Source organism: Onychostoma macrolepis, chromosome 16, assembly GCF_012432095.1.
Source record: "Onychostoma macrolepis isolate SWU-2019 chromosome 16, ASM1243209v1, whole genome shotgun sequence".
Classification (NCBI taxonomy): Eukaryota; Metazoa; Chordata; class Actinopteri; order Cypriniformes; family Cyprinidae; genus Onychostoma; species Onychostoma macrolepis.
The window spans coordinates 9,870,530-9,886,886 of NC_081170.1; the positions used below are offsets into that span (position 1 = coordinate 9,870,530).

General features: G+C 38.4%; 1 protein-coding gene across 1 annotated transcript in view; it reads left to right on the forward strand.

Annotated features, from left to right (window-relative positions):
• Positions 1-16,357, forward strand: part of rspo2 (R-spondin 2) — a 55,364-nt gene that overhangs the window by 25,247 nt on the left and 13,760 nt on the right. Inside the window, exons 3-4 of the mRNA XM_058747268.1 lie at positions 8,274-8,417; positions 8,884-9,072. Coding sequence (XP_058603251.1) covers positions 8,274-8,417; positions 8,884-9,072 — 333 coding nt within the window. The remainder of the gene's footprint in view (positions 1-8,273; positions 8,418-8,883; positions 9,073-16,357) is intronic.

Below are 16,357 nucleotides of genomic sequence, written 5' to 3' on the forward strand. Positions count from 1 at the left end.
ATACTATAACAGTATATAAATAATAATAAAATAATAACTCATACAGGTTTAGAACAACATGAGGGTGAGAAAATGAAAACAGATATTTCATTTTTGGGGCGAACTATCCCTTTAAGAGCAGAATTTCTCTAGCACAAAAACACATTAGAATATCAAGTAGTTTAACATCATGCCTAGTTTATTAATACACCTACATTTCCAGTAAATGCAATTAAATAAAACAAACTAACAAACAAGCAAAACGCAATTATATAACTCATTAAAAAACTGTAACAAAAAGCTGGATTTAACTTTCATTGCTACATTGAAAAAAATGAAAATGTAAAACAGCAGGGAGTTTGTTTATTTAGAATGAGCCATCCAAATGCAGCGACTTGCTAAAATAAATCGGTCTTCATGGCGTTATTGAGAGAAACTCAGAGAGCGTTACAGAGAGCTCATACAGAGAGCATTACGTGATTGTTTGACTGTGTGCGCGATAAAATATGACATAAATTAGTAGCCTCTGCTGTTGGTCAGTTGCTCCCAAAAACTGCTGCAGCCTACCCCTTACCAAAAAGTAGTATTCTTCAAGTTCATTTGATTAAGTATACTTAAGTAAAGTTCCAGTATATTTTTAAGTATACTTTATGTAAGTATACAAATATCAGTGTACTAGTAGTATACTTGTAAGTGTACTATTTCAGGGACTAAATTGGCCCACTTTCTAGTATACAAAAGTATACATTTAAGTATACTTTAAGTATAACAGTAGTAAACTTTGAGTACACAACTAGTTTACATCAATGTTATTAGTTTGTTCTGCAACTATACTAAATGTGAACTTATAGGTATACTGATAGTTTATTAATTAAATACTTATAGTAGCATTTTAGTACACTTTTAATTATAGTCTCAGTAAACTACTTATTTAGTAGTTTTATACTGCAAGTATACTCGTGAACTTTACATCATACTTTAAGTACACTACTATGTCCCTATTTAGGTATTAATTTGTATATATTTTGTTATATGAATATCTGAATATACATAAAAAATCTAAAGAAAGAACAGATTATCTGCTTGTAAACAAAAACATTTTATTCTAGCTTCATGCATTATTTTTTTTAAGCACTTGAATGTGGGTAAGTTTCATAAATACAAAATAAAGGAATAAACAACATTTTGAACAAAAAGCTGGAAAAGTACTATGCATTGGATTCAGAATGATAATCAAAACGATAATTGAGTCGATCAACACACCGAAGCTTGACAGTCATTATTACCTCTTCATTGGTCGACATTTTATTCCATAATTTTACACAGTTTTGATGCTGTTTTATGTCTGATTATCATTTTAGATTACATGTGGAAGCATCTGTTGTTTCAGTTTCTTCTTCACTTGTGTTTTTTTGGAAATTCTGTAAAGAAGATGTGCACTAGTGCCCCCTACCGTAACAATGAAAACATGGATTCTAGGAGCAAAATTATAAGTCAAGTATACTTAAATGTCATTTTAAGTATATTTCTGAGAAGTACAGAAAGCCCATTTCTGAGAAGTACATAAAAAGTAGACTAAAAGTATACTTCTCTATTTTTAGTTTAAAAGAAGTATACTAATGGCACACTTGAATAAACTTCTTTTTCATAAGGGACCACTGAAGCTAACCAGATAAAAAGAGAGTGTGGTAAGGATGAAGGAGGAATAAATGCTAGAAAAGAGACTCTGAATGTAGAGAGAAATGGTGCGATGGTACCATCAGTTTTTCCACAGGTTGTCAAGTGAAAGCCCTCTTCCTCATCCATCTTGAACCCTCCTTTTCTCCTTTTACATTTTAAGACTTTCAGTGTCACCACAAGGAAACCCCCCACGTCCTCTTTCTCACGGATACAGAAGCAGATACATGAAAAGGTTCCAGACTGAGAATTAGGATAAAACTTGCAAGCAGAGACTAGTTTCAGCCATAACCTTTACAGCAGCCATCAAGGTACTTACCAGCTAACTGATACTTCTCATCAATGGAGGCAGGGCTGTGAGTTTTAATGCTGACTTTATGAAATATTTTTCACGTGATTGATAGCCTATGTTAGTAAGCAGCCTTCAACTGAATAAAAGATATTGGCCCCAGATGACCTCCTGTTTGTCCGCATGTGAAGTTCCCTGTTCTTTCTTTACTCATATGGAAACCCTTTTTAGAGCTTTCTGATTGCCAATATCCTAGACGTGTAGTTCAAGTATCACAGTTCATCCAGGACTAGTATATGTGCCACATGAGAGCCCCCATGTCAAGGATAATTGTTTCATCCAATTTTATACTATGTTTTATCGTCCCTGGTGTTGTAAAATCTGTTCCTATTGTTCAGTTGTTGTAAGTATTCCCACTTTGTCACTATTTTAAATGGGCATTTCAGTAAGTCTGTTCGAAACCTTCCTAACCTTCTGAGTTTTACGGGTAGTTTTGATAATCCAATGGGACCGAGGTGGACCTCAGCCACACGAAAGGACTTTAGCTGCCTAAATTGGTACCCAAATGTAGTTAAAGAATCTACGCAATTCCACAATATGTCGTTTCAATGAGGTAATGAGTCCTGTGCCGTCTGGGAAAGAATGGGCTGCAGTTAAAGTGATGTCATTTGGGACCTGCAAAAGAACAGTTGCCGTTGGCCTTACTCTCACACCAGAGAATTCGATTTGCCAGACAGTGTAAGTGGTGCACCTATCCTTAACCCAGAGAGTTTTATAGGTCAGTTTGGTCATCGAGAATTTAGATGGCTCTTGTAAAGTTGAATTTAATATACTGAACATTTATAGAGACTTTAATATTTGTCATTTTTGTTATTATTATAGTGGTCTACAAAAAATCGACTGTTAGGCCACACTTAAAATGAATGAATATCATTGCATTTAAAAACAAAACATCAAACCAAGTGACATCTGTAAACAATTGGTGTTAGACTTTTTCTCATCCGCTTTTAGAATGACTTTCCAACCAGTTTGAACTTTTAACCACTAATGTTTGACAACCACAATATGTTTTTATGTAAATTACTGTTATTTATTTATTTAGCCACTTAGTATGATTGAATGACATGCTAATGCAATTACATTTATACATTTTTATGTGGGATTTAAAGGTGGAATAAGCCATTTTTGAGCTACTAGTGTCACTTAGTGGAGCTACAAAAATAAAGCATGTTTTCAGACAACCTTTGCAAACACCCATTTTGCACATCATGCCTTCCCCCAACTCAAACATCACAAACACAGCTATAACAGGTCTATAAAAGTGAACAGGTAAAATTACGCTACTTTCAATCAAAGGTCGAACATATTACGAATAATTTTATCTTGAAGTTTAGCTTACCTGTCGAGAAGAATCTTTGCGAGGTCAATTGGATCAACTGAAACCCAAACATTCCATCAAATTCCTCCATCCTGTAAAAATACTGCCATTGTTTACCCTTGTTTTACCCCATTATCTGTCTCTGTGTATTTTGGCAAGTCTTTGAATTTTGGCTTGCACTTCTGTAATAGAATCTGAATTTCTTTTTCGCCAGCTAAACACCGGACTGAATGCAATGATTGCACAAATATTTTATGGTTCTGAGACTTCCAAAGAAGTCACAAAGCTGGTGAAAACTGGTAAACTTACAGTTAAGTATCTAAACAAATTTGTATGTAGCTTCCTCTCTTGCATGAAGCTGCAAATAGATGCTCCAAGGTCCCCAAGAAAAACCCAGAGGTGGTTGTTGTACCCACTGGCACAGCAAAATTACATTTTTGGGTGTGAGAAAGTCGACCGCATGATGTGCTCACCATAAACAAAGCAGGTCAGATGGGACAGGCTCTTTCAGTACGAGAAATGGAAAAATGTGGCCGTATTTAGCACTCTCCAAGCATGGGCATCCCTTTTGCACCGCAGATGACTGCCAAATACTATGCATTGGTTACTGTGACCTCAGGACCAGTTACCAAATTTACCCCTTGTTTACAAGGCGCTGCCATACAGGATTAAAAGTTGATTTTTAGTAGAAAAAGAAGTTACTGTTACATGTTTAATTGCTTAAAAATTAAGTAAACTTTCAACAGCCCTGGCCAACGTGGTTCGCAGCCGCTTGAATATGACACTGGCTCGAATGTCCACAGTATAATTTGCTTTATTGTTTTTTTGTTTCATCCAGACCACAGCAGAGAGGCATTCCTGCCACAAGTCTTTCAGGATTAGATCACCCCTAAAGCTTGATGATTCAACTCAACATGCACTTGACTTGAAAACCACACTGAAAGCCAAGTGGAAAAAGAGGACAAACATAAATCTCAAGCAACAGTTTGCAGCAGAGTAGGCAATTTCAGCTTCCTCTAATGTTCTGTTTCGGCTTATTTTTGCCCCTCTTGCATTGGGTTTCATCAGATTCCCACCGTCTGTCCTTATTCCCATGTCTGTGCGAGAACAAGTGATCTAATTGTTATATTAGTCTCATGTTATCATCTAGGCCTTCAAAAGTGGCACCAAGGTTAATTCTATTGGAATAGAAGACCACCTTCAATGCATCTCACCTCAATGGAAGAACGTTTTTGTAGCCCAGGGGTCTCAAACTCTATCTACAGTTTAAAAATGATTCAAATTATTTAAAATCATTTCTAATTATATGGTTTGAGACCCCTGATCTAGACCTTCTCACTGATACGGATGAGGCTTTTGAACCCAAACTCAAGTTTAGACACACATAGCATTACTAATTTCTAACTGATATTCCAACGCAGCGATTTTTGATATTGCAGCATCTGCACATGATCATGGATGACAAATGACATTTCATGATGAGTCAGTCCAGTCACTGTCTGAGTCGTGTGCCAATAGTTGCTCTTTCGTTTTTTCCTCTTCAATTCCCTGTTGAAGTAAGCGATCCAAAAGGTGATGACAGCCTCCCTATGACTGCAATATATCAGGCGGAGGACAGAGGCGGCTTTTCTGTTACAAAGCTCATTTATTAGCTGTTGCTCCTTGTCATAGATTGGACATGTAGGGACATAGAGACTCCCAGAGCTCTGATTACTTTGGGAACAAAAGCGAGTGGATCCATCTGTGTGGCCGCCTTCTTCTCCTCAGACAACGCGCCAAGATCTCTACAGCACAGTGTAACTTGACCGGCTAGAGCACGTGTTTATCAAACAAAAGATGCAGTTCTTCCCCGGTGTCTTGGCTGATGTAAAGACAAGGGTGTTAAAGACAGTGACATGATGAAGATGCACTTTTTGTTTTTTGTTTGAATGGCGTGTTTTACGTTCTTGCCCTGCAGCAAAACTACGAGACAACGCGGCTCGTCTCTTTAATCTGTGTGTCTCATCGGTTCAGTCTAAGTGTGTATTACATTTGTTGCAACCATTGCTTAGCAGTTAGAATGCATGTGAACATGAGCAGTGGTGCTCATATGGGCACCACAAGTTCGAGTCTAGTCTCCATAATAGGGTTCAACAATAACAAGGCCTTCTGTGTTTTTGTAAAGATGAAACATAAAAATATTTAAAAATTATACAAATAAAAGAGCAATAAAAGGAAAAATAAATAATAATACATTAAAAATTGAGTGGGTCCATTGAACATTTTGGCATGGCAGAGCAAAATTAGAACACGGCTGGCTGAAAAATTCATGCATAATTTCTCCTGTGATTTCCTGTCATTTTTCTCCTAATAATTAAGCAATAAAATATTAAGGTTGGACCTATTGTGCATGTAATTAGGCTTAAGGAGTGTTGCTTGACATGCAGGATGTACAGGACTAGAAATATTGGTTTTGAAATTTGCAAAAGGTAAAAAAATACCGTATCACAGTCATTGGCCTGGGAGTGATAATGATGGTGATTATGGTTGTTGGACTGCAACGTGTGTGTGTGTGTTATTTTCTCTGCTTGAGATTGTTTGGACTGGTTAAAGAAAGCGTGAGAGATCAGGAAAAGTGGGCGGAGGCTTCGAGGGTTCAAAGGAAGAAGGGAAGGACTCATTTGTTGGGAAGGAATGTAGTTGAGGAGACAGGCTGGTTTGCTGGAGATGGTCTAATTAGGGGGGTGTGATGGTGAGAACCTTCACGAAACCCAGAGAGGGTCAGAGATTAAAGCACAAGCCTTATCTCTTTGTAATGTGCCAGATTTTCTCTTTTAAATGCATGCTTACCTGTAGACCAGTGAAAGTTACCAACTTCCTTCTAAAGATCCACAAACCGGGTGCCTTGATGTACCTGAGTGGAACCTGCAACCTGCTTCACATGGTTGTAGATAGCTGTAATCTGAGATCCAGTGCCTATCAGGCAATCAGTCCTCTGAAGAAGCTTTTAAGAAGCGCCATAAATTAGACAGCTCTCAGTGGCTCCTTTTAATTATGCAGGCCAGCGCATCGCCCTGTTGGTGTGGCTCATGTAATTTCGCTCTGCCTGACGTGCTATTTGCAGAGTCACAACTTGATGAAATGCTGGCGCGCTGCCCTTGATATGCTGTGGCAAGGCGGGGCGTGGGAGGATCGGTACGGCGGTATTGCCTCCTTCACAGTATCTTGACCCCTCATCCCTTCCACCCAACTCTGATGTTAACACAGCAGAACTTCATCATGTTCCAGACTAAATCTGTTCACTTAGGCCTAGACTATGACCATTTAAGATTTTAATGCCAATCGTGAATTTATGCCGAGGCCTTGCAGAAAATTTTCTCAAATTTTATCCTAATAATTAATGATTTCAAGATAAGTTCCTGCTATAACATTGCAAATATTTTGTTAAATGTGATTTTATGCTGAGTTTATGCTTATAATTTGTCAAATTCTTATACTAAGAACGACTGTATGTTAAATTCTTTTTTCATTTGCTCAGGTTTTATGCTAATGATTTTATTCTAAATTCTTGTTAAAACTTTGCTCAGATTTTTTTTGCTATGATATTATGCTATATTTTGGTTAATAATTTGTTCAGATTTTGTTAAAGATTTTGTTATGTTCTTGCTCGGATTTTTTGCCAATAATGGTTTATGCTAAGTTCTTGCTAGTCTTGCATAGCCAGACCTTCAGACTGACAGTAGAAGTTCTGGGAACCTTGGCCACTTTGAATGGCCAAGGCCCGCCCAAGAGGCCATATGACTGACAGTTAAAGCAACCAATCACGTTTTGTTTTGTGTCGCGTCATATTTAGGGGCACGGAAATGTCCCCACTATAACAAACCGGAGTGTAAAACTGTTCGAAATATTTGAAAGATTCTATGCCACGAACTGTAATATTTCACATACTTTTAAAAATCGTGTGATTAGTTCATCCTGATAAGCGCTCATCGTCACACTTGTAAACACGACAGCTTTCTTCTTAAATGAGGGGGTTTGGCATAACGGCATCTTTGTTTCCAGGGCGAAATGTTAAAAAACGTGAAGAAATCTCCTGGAAATCCCGTATAATTTAACCAATCTGATGACGACTTTGAAACTTCTGAAATGTTTTCAATTTTGTGTGCAATATGCATCCGACGTTCTACCAGATTAACTGAGACTAATTTCTTGCTGAAAATTTGCTTAAATTTTATGCTAATACTTTTTTTTTGTGCTAAATTCTTGTTAAAACTTTGCTTAAATTGTTAATTTTAATGCCAAGTTGCTAAGATTTTATGGTAATAATGATGTTATGTTAAGTTCTTTTTATAATTTATTAAGTGTTATGCTAATAATGATTTTATGCCACATTATTGTTAATATTTGTTAATTTATTTCATGCTATTTTCTTGTTCCTTAATTACTAAAATTGTATGTTAATAATGATTTCATCTTAGGTTTTTTGCTGAGATTGTACACACATAATGATTTCATGTTACATTCTAGATAAAAATTAGCAAAGATTTTATGCTAGTAATGCTTTTATGCTAATAAAGTATGCTACCGCTTGCTCAGTCAAGAAAGCGAATGAGAACAGAAGTAACTCTGTATTCTTGAATGCTTGGAGATGTTCTGATATCCTTTCTTCTTTGAAGGGGTTATGATGAGGTAATTCCTCATTCCGGATGTCATCACATCTTTGGAGTTCTATGCAGCCTTAAAAACTCTCACACCCCACACTCCCTGGCCCAACATGCATGTCAGAGGAAGTTGCACTGGAATATCTCACTCCCTTAAAGAGAAAAGCTTCACAAGGCATCAAAATGCCTTTTTCCCAAACCATAATCCCCCTTTCACGCCGATCCCCTCCCCCCACCTTTCAGTCTGCTCCAGATGAGGAGGTTTTGTCTGCTGTCCCGACTGACGTCTGTCTCTCTTGTTTCTTCACAGGGTGTAGGATAGATAACTGTGAGGCCTGCTTCAGCAAAGACTTCTGCACAAAGTGCAAGCCTGGTTTTTATTTGCACAAGGGCCGTTGCTTCGAAAAGTGTCCAGAGGGCTTTGCTCCTCTGGAGGACAGCATGGAGTGTGGAGGTAAGTAAATCTTTTTATACAAGAGCTGCTAGCTCTTTTGGAACATGATAACTGGTTTGTAATCAATCTAAGATGGCCATTAGTTGTTCCAAACTGGTCATTATCATTAGATAGACCATCTTCAATACCAGCGACCAACTGGTCAAACCAATTTAAGAAGGTAAAGCTAGCTTTTGGGACATAGTGGCTGATCAATCAGCGAATGACTAGCTTGAAAGAGTTAATAACCTTTTCTGACCAGCTAGAAGCAGTTACTAAGTTCCCAAACACAGCTACCAGTTTAAGAGCGATTTTAGACATTGTTTGTCTCTAATATTCAGTTCCATTTTGTAACCTTAAACTTATAGTAATAAGTTACTGTATTACTGTATTGTATCTTATCTTACATACAAACTTTCAAAGCCTTTATCAATGGTTTTCATCACCATCATAGTTCTCTAAATTCTAGTTCTGTTTCACCCAATAGAGGGTTGTGAGGTGGGCCAGTGGAGTGAGTGGGGGACCTGCACCAGAAGAAACAAAACTTGTGGTTTCAAGTGGGGTCTGGAAACCCGAACACGACATATTGTGAAGAAGCCACCAAAGGACACGATACCATGTCCGACCATCGCTGAGTCCAGGAGATGCAAAATGGCTATGCGACATTGCAGAAAAGGTGAGTGTGTGTAACTGAACCAGCATATGTGCTCATGCCTTCAATACAAGCCCTTGTTTAAGAGGCAAATCATCTATTCCATCTGCAAATCGTCAATTTCATTAGATTTCCCAACTTTCTTCGCTCAAAGAAGGAAATAGCACTGTGGCCTTTTCGTCTGCATCTCACCTGTTTAATCTTGAGCTCTGTTTTTTTGGACTGAAAAGTCGTCCGCCCAACCTCAACCCCTCGATTTGGGTTTTCAGTGTCGACTGGCATTTTCATTCATGATTTATTAGTATTTTTCCATGCTCACTTTAGCCAGCTCGCCTTAGGTTTTTTTCTCTCTCTTTTCTTGAGAGCGTATGTGTTCTCTCACTTATTCTCCTCTCCTCCCAGTGGAATTCCTTAAAGTATGAAGTGCAGGTTTCCTCAATGGTACTCTGTTTCCTTTCTCTATAAGAGAGTTATTTGCGGTAGGTGGTGCATGTATTTTACCACTAAAACGAGAAGTCAAATCGGAGGGAAAATATTTTTTGAGTAAATAGAGCCAAGGAAACATATTTTATAAAGTGTTTAGTTTGAGAAGAGATGGGCCAAGTTTACTCGTGGAAATAATTACCGTATTCAGGAGGGCTTATCAGGGAAAACTCACGATGATAATTAATCGAGACGTTTCCTCGCAGCTTTTTTCATTTTGCTCACCTGAACAAACTTAAATCTTTTGTGGTCACTGACTTATGATACTGTCACACTGAGTACACATGTAACTTCAATTTCGGAGGTCAGTAAAGGACAGCACATTCAGAACTTTTTTTGACTGATTATGGAAAGGTTAATTGTCAACCCAGAGACCTGAGAATAAGGCAATACAAAGTTGAACTTGCTCAGTTTCCACTGTTTATTTAGGTACCTCAGTCTTGTACTGTATCTAAATTTCCATAAAGTCCACTTCAGTATCAGGTCACAGCCACTGAATTTTGCTCTGTGAGCTATTACCAGTTTTGAAAAGTGCATCGTTAAAACAGAATCCATTTATCTTCTCTCAAATCGTTTGTAAGACTTAAAAAAGAAAAAGGGCTACATTTGTACATAGACTCTCTGACAGTTGCTTTAGAGAGGTGCTGATGGAGTGAATATGTTTCAGACATGTCACATGGCCCTTTTCCCCATCCAGTGGTTGTAAGGTGGGGAAGGAAGGTTGGAAATAGTGATTTTCTGGCACGTCTTCCTTCTGTACCCTACGTTGGCTCTCTCCACAGGAATTTTTCCCTCCCTAATTTAGCTCCTCTTGACCTTTTCCAAGAGTATTTTATAGTCATCTTTAATTAAAAACTGGCATTGTGATTCATGGTTACTGGTCTCAATTATCTCATCTGAGGTCAGTGAGCCATTGTTAAAGTCTTAACTGAACACGGAGTGAAGCTGTTCATTCGTTACCTTGAAATCACTTTGCAAGTAAGCTTTATGGAAGTCCTACTTGGTAATATGGTCAGTATGAGTCACTAACAGAATTTACCTCTTTGAGGAAATACATGGGTAAAAGTACATAGCATTTGAATTTACCAAGAAATGTTTTACGGCAAGTTGTCACATGGACGATCAGTCAGTAATGATACTGACATAATACTTTTGATGCAGCTATCACTGAATATAATGGTAACTTGCAAGCTGAGTCATTTGTCAGACTGATTCGAACTACATTCACTAAAAAGAACTGATTCATAAGAGTCCTGTGTTAGTGAATCAGGCTACTCTGGTCGCACTGTATGTTTTTGATTCACAAAAAGAAGCTGTTCAAAAGAGTTGTTTGTTCATGAATCGAGCTACACTGGTTGTGCAGCATGTTTATGATTCACTAAAACAGAATCATAAAAGTAATCTGTTAATGAATCATGCTGCGCTGTTCACAATGTATGTTTTTGATTCACTAAAAAGAACCACTTCAAAAGAATCATTTGTTCCTTAGTGGGACTTCACTGTCTGCACTGTGTTTTTGATTCACTAAAATAACTGACTCACAAGGATCATTCATTTGTGAATTTCTGAATGTTGTTGTTGCATCAAAAACACACTGATTAGTAGTCATTTGATAGTGAATCAGGCTACACTGTTAAAACTGTTTCTGATTCTCTAAAAAGAACCATCTCGGAGAAGTCATTTGTTAGTGAATTGGACTACACGGGTTGTGAGGTATATTTTTGTTTCACTAAAAAGAACAATTCATAAGAGTCATTTGATGGTGAATCAGGCTGTACTGGTCACGCTGTATGTTTTTTATTCACTAAACAATCTGACTATAAATCTTACAACACTGATCGTGTTGTATGTTGTATTTAAGGCAGTACACTAGAACTGGTGTTCAGGGACTACTAGTGAATTACTAGAGAAATACTGCTAATTTCTATAGATATTGTATAGAAATAACATTGTTACAGTCTTTGTCTTACATACCAGTGTAGGTATTATGTTAGAGAAATTATTGTGCACGAGTGACCAGGAAGTAGCCAAAGCCTCTAGATAAGGATGATGGTGCTTGGTCTAGAGTCTTCATTAAACGAAAGGCCAGGATAACATAGCCCCCGACTGACCTCTTACATTACACTGGATTCCAAAGACTTTGCGAATAAGTCCCTGAATGCTACCTAATACGACAGCTTTGCTCTGCAGTATAACAAATTACTTCGTGAGACATAAATAGGATTACAGCCAGGCTATAAACATGTACGCATGTGTAAGTTTATGTATGCCCTACTGCCGGGGCAAATTGCTCTACATAAGAAGAAAAATGAGGCAAAAGGTGCCTGTGGGGGAGTGTGCAAGAATACGACCCCGTTACCATAATCCACATAGCATCAGATAGACACCTGCCTGTGGAAAAAGGTATAAGATTACGTAACAGCAGACCTTGCAGATTATGGATTAGACATAGGCAGGAAATACGAGAAGGTAAATAACATCAGAGGAATTCTACATGTGAATGTATTTCTGGCATTGTTTATCTGATCATCCAGCTTCCATTTCTAATAAGCTTAAATGTCACTGGACATCATTTACAGACCTTTAGCCTTAGCTTGAACTTAATGCAGATGCGACTTAAGAAAAGATGAAAACATCTGGACACCAGTCGTTTAAATTACTTGCATGCACCAGTGCAACAATAAGTAGTACGCCCTTTTTTCTGTAGATGTTTACAGTTATTTTAGATTGAGGGTTAGTATTACTTGAGAGCCTCAAGTATTACTAGGGCTGGAAGAATTTGATTCATTGTGGTTCTTTACTTAATGACTCTCAGTTGAAAACCGTGTTAACATTAAATAACGCAATAGCTTACATAGAATAAAAAAATATTTTACAACATTTTTTTTTAAATTAATGTTAATTTTACATACAGCCTACTAACACATTTTTAACATTTCAGGTTAGTAAAAGTTACTTTAACTCTGCACCGAAAGCTTTGTGGACAGCGCACTGACCTGCAGCACGGTTGCGCTACGGGCGTCCCACGTTCGAATCCCGACTCTAGTTTTGAGTAAATATCTTTCAGTCATGTTCAACTCAAGAAATGTTTTGTTGACTTGTGGATAGTGTAACTTAAAGGTAGGGAAGGAGATTTCGTAGAGGCTGGCAATAGCAAGCTAGCTTTGAAAGCATAAGATCCCATCCTCACTGCAAATCACTCTTCAAAGACACGCCTCCTCCAAAGCACATGAACGCAGACCAGAGGCTAACCAGTAGAGAAACGGCATTGGTGAAGGTTTGAATACAGAACTGACAAATTACCTCATATCTAATTCACCGGTGAGAAAACATTACAGTACAAAGCACATAATATTACAATAATAACGCCTTCCATTCTTGCTTGGTCTGCAACAGGTTGCGCAGAGGTATGCAAATACATACATTGACAGGCAGGTAGGATAGCCTATCATAGCCCTCGGACCAAAGGATTAGATTGGACGAACATTTTATGGTCCTACGCCTTCCACAGACAATATAAATAGCCTACATTGCAAATACATTTAGACCACTTAACTTAGTGATTGTTATCAGAATGTTTGTGAACCAGATCGCCTATGCTGCCTTTAAATCAGTATTGTTGCTAACTATTGTTGAATATAACCATTGTTCACTTATCTACTTAGGATCTGAGAGTCGGTTGCCAGGCCAACGCTCTTTCCCAGTAGGCTAGACTGCCTCTTTCTGGCAGCATGATGGGACTCCTCAGGGTGGTGTATAGAGTGGGCCATAAACACAATTTATTAATAGTCACCAGGCTGTTTGTGAAAATGAAATGCCTGCTGAGCTCCAGCTTGCACCTAACCCAGCCCCTGTCATCAAATCAACAGACTGACCAGCCAGGCCAACAATGAGAGAACAATGCTGTTCTGCCATGAAAGTGCTCTGCAGAGTGATATTCCAGCAGGGAGCGTCTGTCAGTAGTATCGCTGTTCTGAGGATATATTTTTCTTCCTTCCTTGCGCAAAGGTTTTGCACAAAGCCCTCTGCCTTTCTGTAACCAACTGGCAGCAGGTTACTTAGTGTCAATTGAATTAAATGTTGTGTAAACAACTCAGACTGTTATTGCCTCCAATCATCTCCTTAATCCTAGTAGTAATTCCCTAACATTGGATTTAGTGTGACTGAGGTTCAGACACAAACACGACATTGAGACTTATTGGATAATTTTGCTGTTCGTTGCAAAGCAGCTTTTAGATTCTCAGACAGCTAGAAATGGTGTATTGAATGGCATATTGGTGCATTCATAACCAAGTCTGCGCCACTTACGAGTGGCTCTATCGGGAACAAATGTTACTTCAGGAACAATTGAGACTGCTTAGCACAGTGATATGCATGCTTGACTTCTCGTAACGATTTTCTGTGGTTTCTAGATTCTAGCTCAGGGCCAAAGAGCCTTGCATGGTGTAATTGATTTTCCATTTCTGAAACAGGAGAAACATATAGTTTTTCCTGTATGCACTGATATCTGTGACAGTTCCATGTCCTTCTTAGGTAACTGATGATCCTTTGTCATGTTTAAATGTAACATCCTGCCATTTTGGCATCTTGCAAGAGGTGAATTGAATGCCTTTATTTATTTATGTTTTAAACTGAGGTAGCAAACAGGTGGCAAACAGTTCTGTAATTTGAACTTAAAATTAGATGTACTGTAAACCTTTGTGGTCTAAACCTTTATGACTTTCTTTTCCAGGTATCTTGAAAAATGTCTGTTTTTGTTCTCACAGTGGGGTCATTGGGGTCCGATATTGTTTTGGACTAGAGGTCTGCATTCCCCCAGGAGTCCCGAGGCAACTGAATTGCTGAGTGTGTGGTGGGGGTGGGGGGGATACTGATGTGTGAGCTGGAAGTGGGAAAAGAAGTGACTTTTGGGACTCCCACAAAATAGTTACTCAGATTTATTTTGTGTGTCCCATTTTATATTAGGTGGCCTTAACTATTATGTACTTATATTTGAATTAATAATTTTACACTTATTGTGTACATACATGTTTTTACATTGTACTTATATTTTAAAAATCTGCATATAATTACATCTGTAATTAATTTCTGTAATTACATTTATAATTACATTGTACTATTCATTTACTGCTTGTTTTCTTTAATAAAAAACCTAACACTAGCATTTCTAATCTTTTTGTATTCTATCTATTTGTTTTCTTTTTTTTTATTATACAATTAACAAAATCAAAAAAGACCTCTAACACTAGCTTGCTCTATTCTTTTTCTATTCTATCTGTTTTATTTATTATATAATAATAAACAAAAACCTTGCTATGTGTACTGCGTTAAGCTAACTGAGACTTGTTATAGCACTTGCATATCCTTGCTCTTTTGTTGATTTTGATTGCTTCCATTGACCTCATTTGTAATTCGCTTTGGATAAAAGCATCTACTAAATTTAAATGTAATTACACTGTTGACCCATTCCTTACACTTTAACCCACCTTAATCCTACACATACCACCAAACCCGTCCCTAACCTATCCCACCTCAATAGCAGCAAAAAACAATAAGTACATTGATGCAAGTATATAGAAGTTAAGGCTACCTAATATAAAGTGGGAGCATTTTATGTTTGAAGGTAGAAAATTACTCATCAACTGCATAGCAAACAATAAGTGGTTTACAAGTGCAGGGTTGGATATTCTGAAAAACCACCTTCCTTTTTCCTCCTGTGACAAATGCAACAAGATGAGGTCAGACGTGGTGTTGTGTGTGGGTATTGTAAAAAATAGCCTATGGACAGTGGTTTCGATTTTGTTTTCATACTGAAACGAAACTGAAAATTCTGTGTCAGTATGGCTAAGCCCTCCTGTATCATGAATCTAATACTCCCTTTAGAAGTTGTAGAGAGATCAGTGGCTGCGGAGGCGCTGTTTGCCTTCCCTTCTTCAGATGAGGATGGACGGATATCCAGCCACCAGTAGCACTGTGAAAGAGCTCCACCCCCCCCACCCCCAAATCCTCTGCTTGTCAGTCTGGGAGCCAGATGGAGACTATGGTAAAGTGATGCCCACAGAGGAGTAATTGCCTTTAATCTGTTATTGAGGGAAGCAGGACGAGACCCGCAGCAAGGCATGCCCCTCTGTGCCACAGAGAAAACACTGGTGGAGTATCGTTTTAATGTGTGTGCGGCACTGGTGTGTTTATGGTTAGTTAGCGGACTGAATTTGGGGGCTTGGCAGGATAACCTTGTCCTCCGAGCATTTTAATTATGCGCCGTGATGTGACTCGGGGCCTGTGTTTAGTTTGGAAAACCAAAAATCCAAATCCATACTTGAACGTCTTTTGAGTGTCAAACATTCCTGCTACAGATGCGAGCTTCCACAGACAACTAATTCACTTCTTATGTGAGTCTCTTATGCTAGTCCTGTGCCGAGTGCCCCTCCAAAACAAATAGCGGACGCCTCTCGCCACCACTGCCGAGTGTGAGAGTGTGTGTGTTTGCACTTATTTATTTAATAACTGTCAGGCTGCCTTGCGCTTCCCACTAAAACTTGGGCCTCTCGCTGGAGAAAGTGATCCCTAGCTGACGACTCCCGATGAGATCCTGACTCGGTGTTGAAATTCAGGAATGATAAATGGTGAATTACGAACTGGGTAATATTGCGGGCTATCATTGGATAGAGCAGGAGCGCAGTGTGTGCTGCTTTCCCAGGGCAAGTGGAGCTCACTAATTGGCTGGCGTGTTGGGTGATTATCCGTGCCTTGCACCCAGGTCTGTTGTGACTGTTGTGCCAATGGACTAATCTTTCTTTAATTAGCTGACTCCGCAGGACTGACA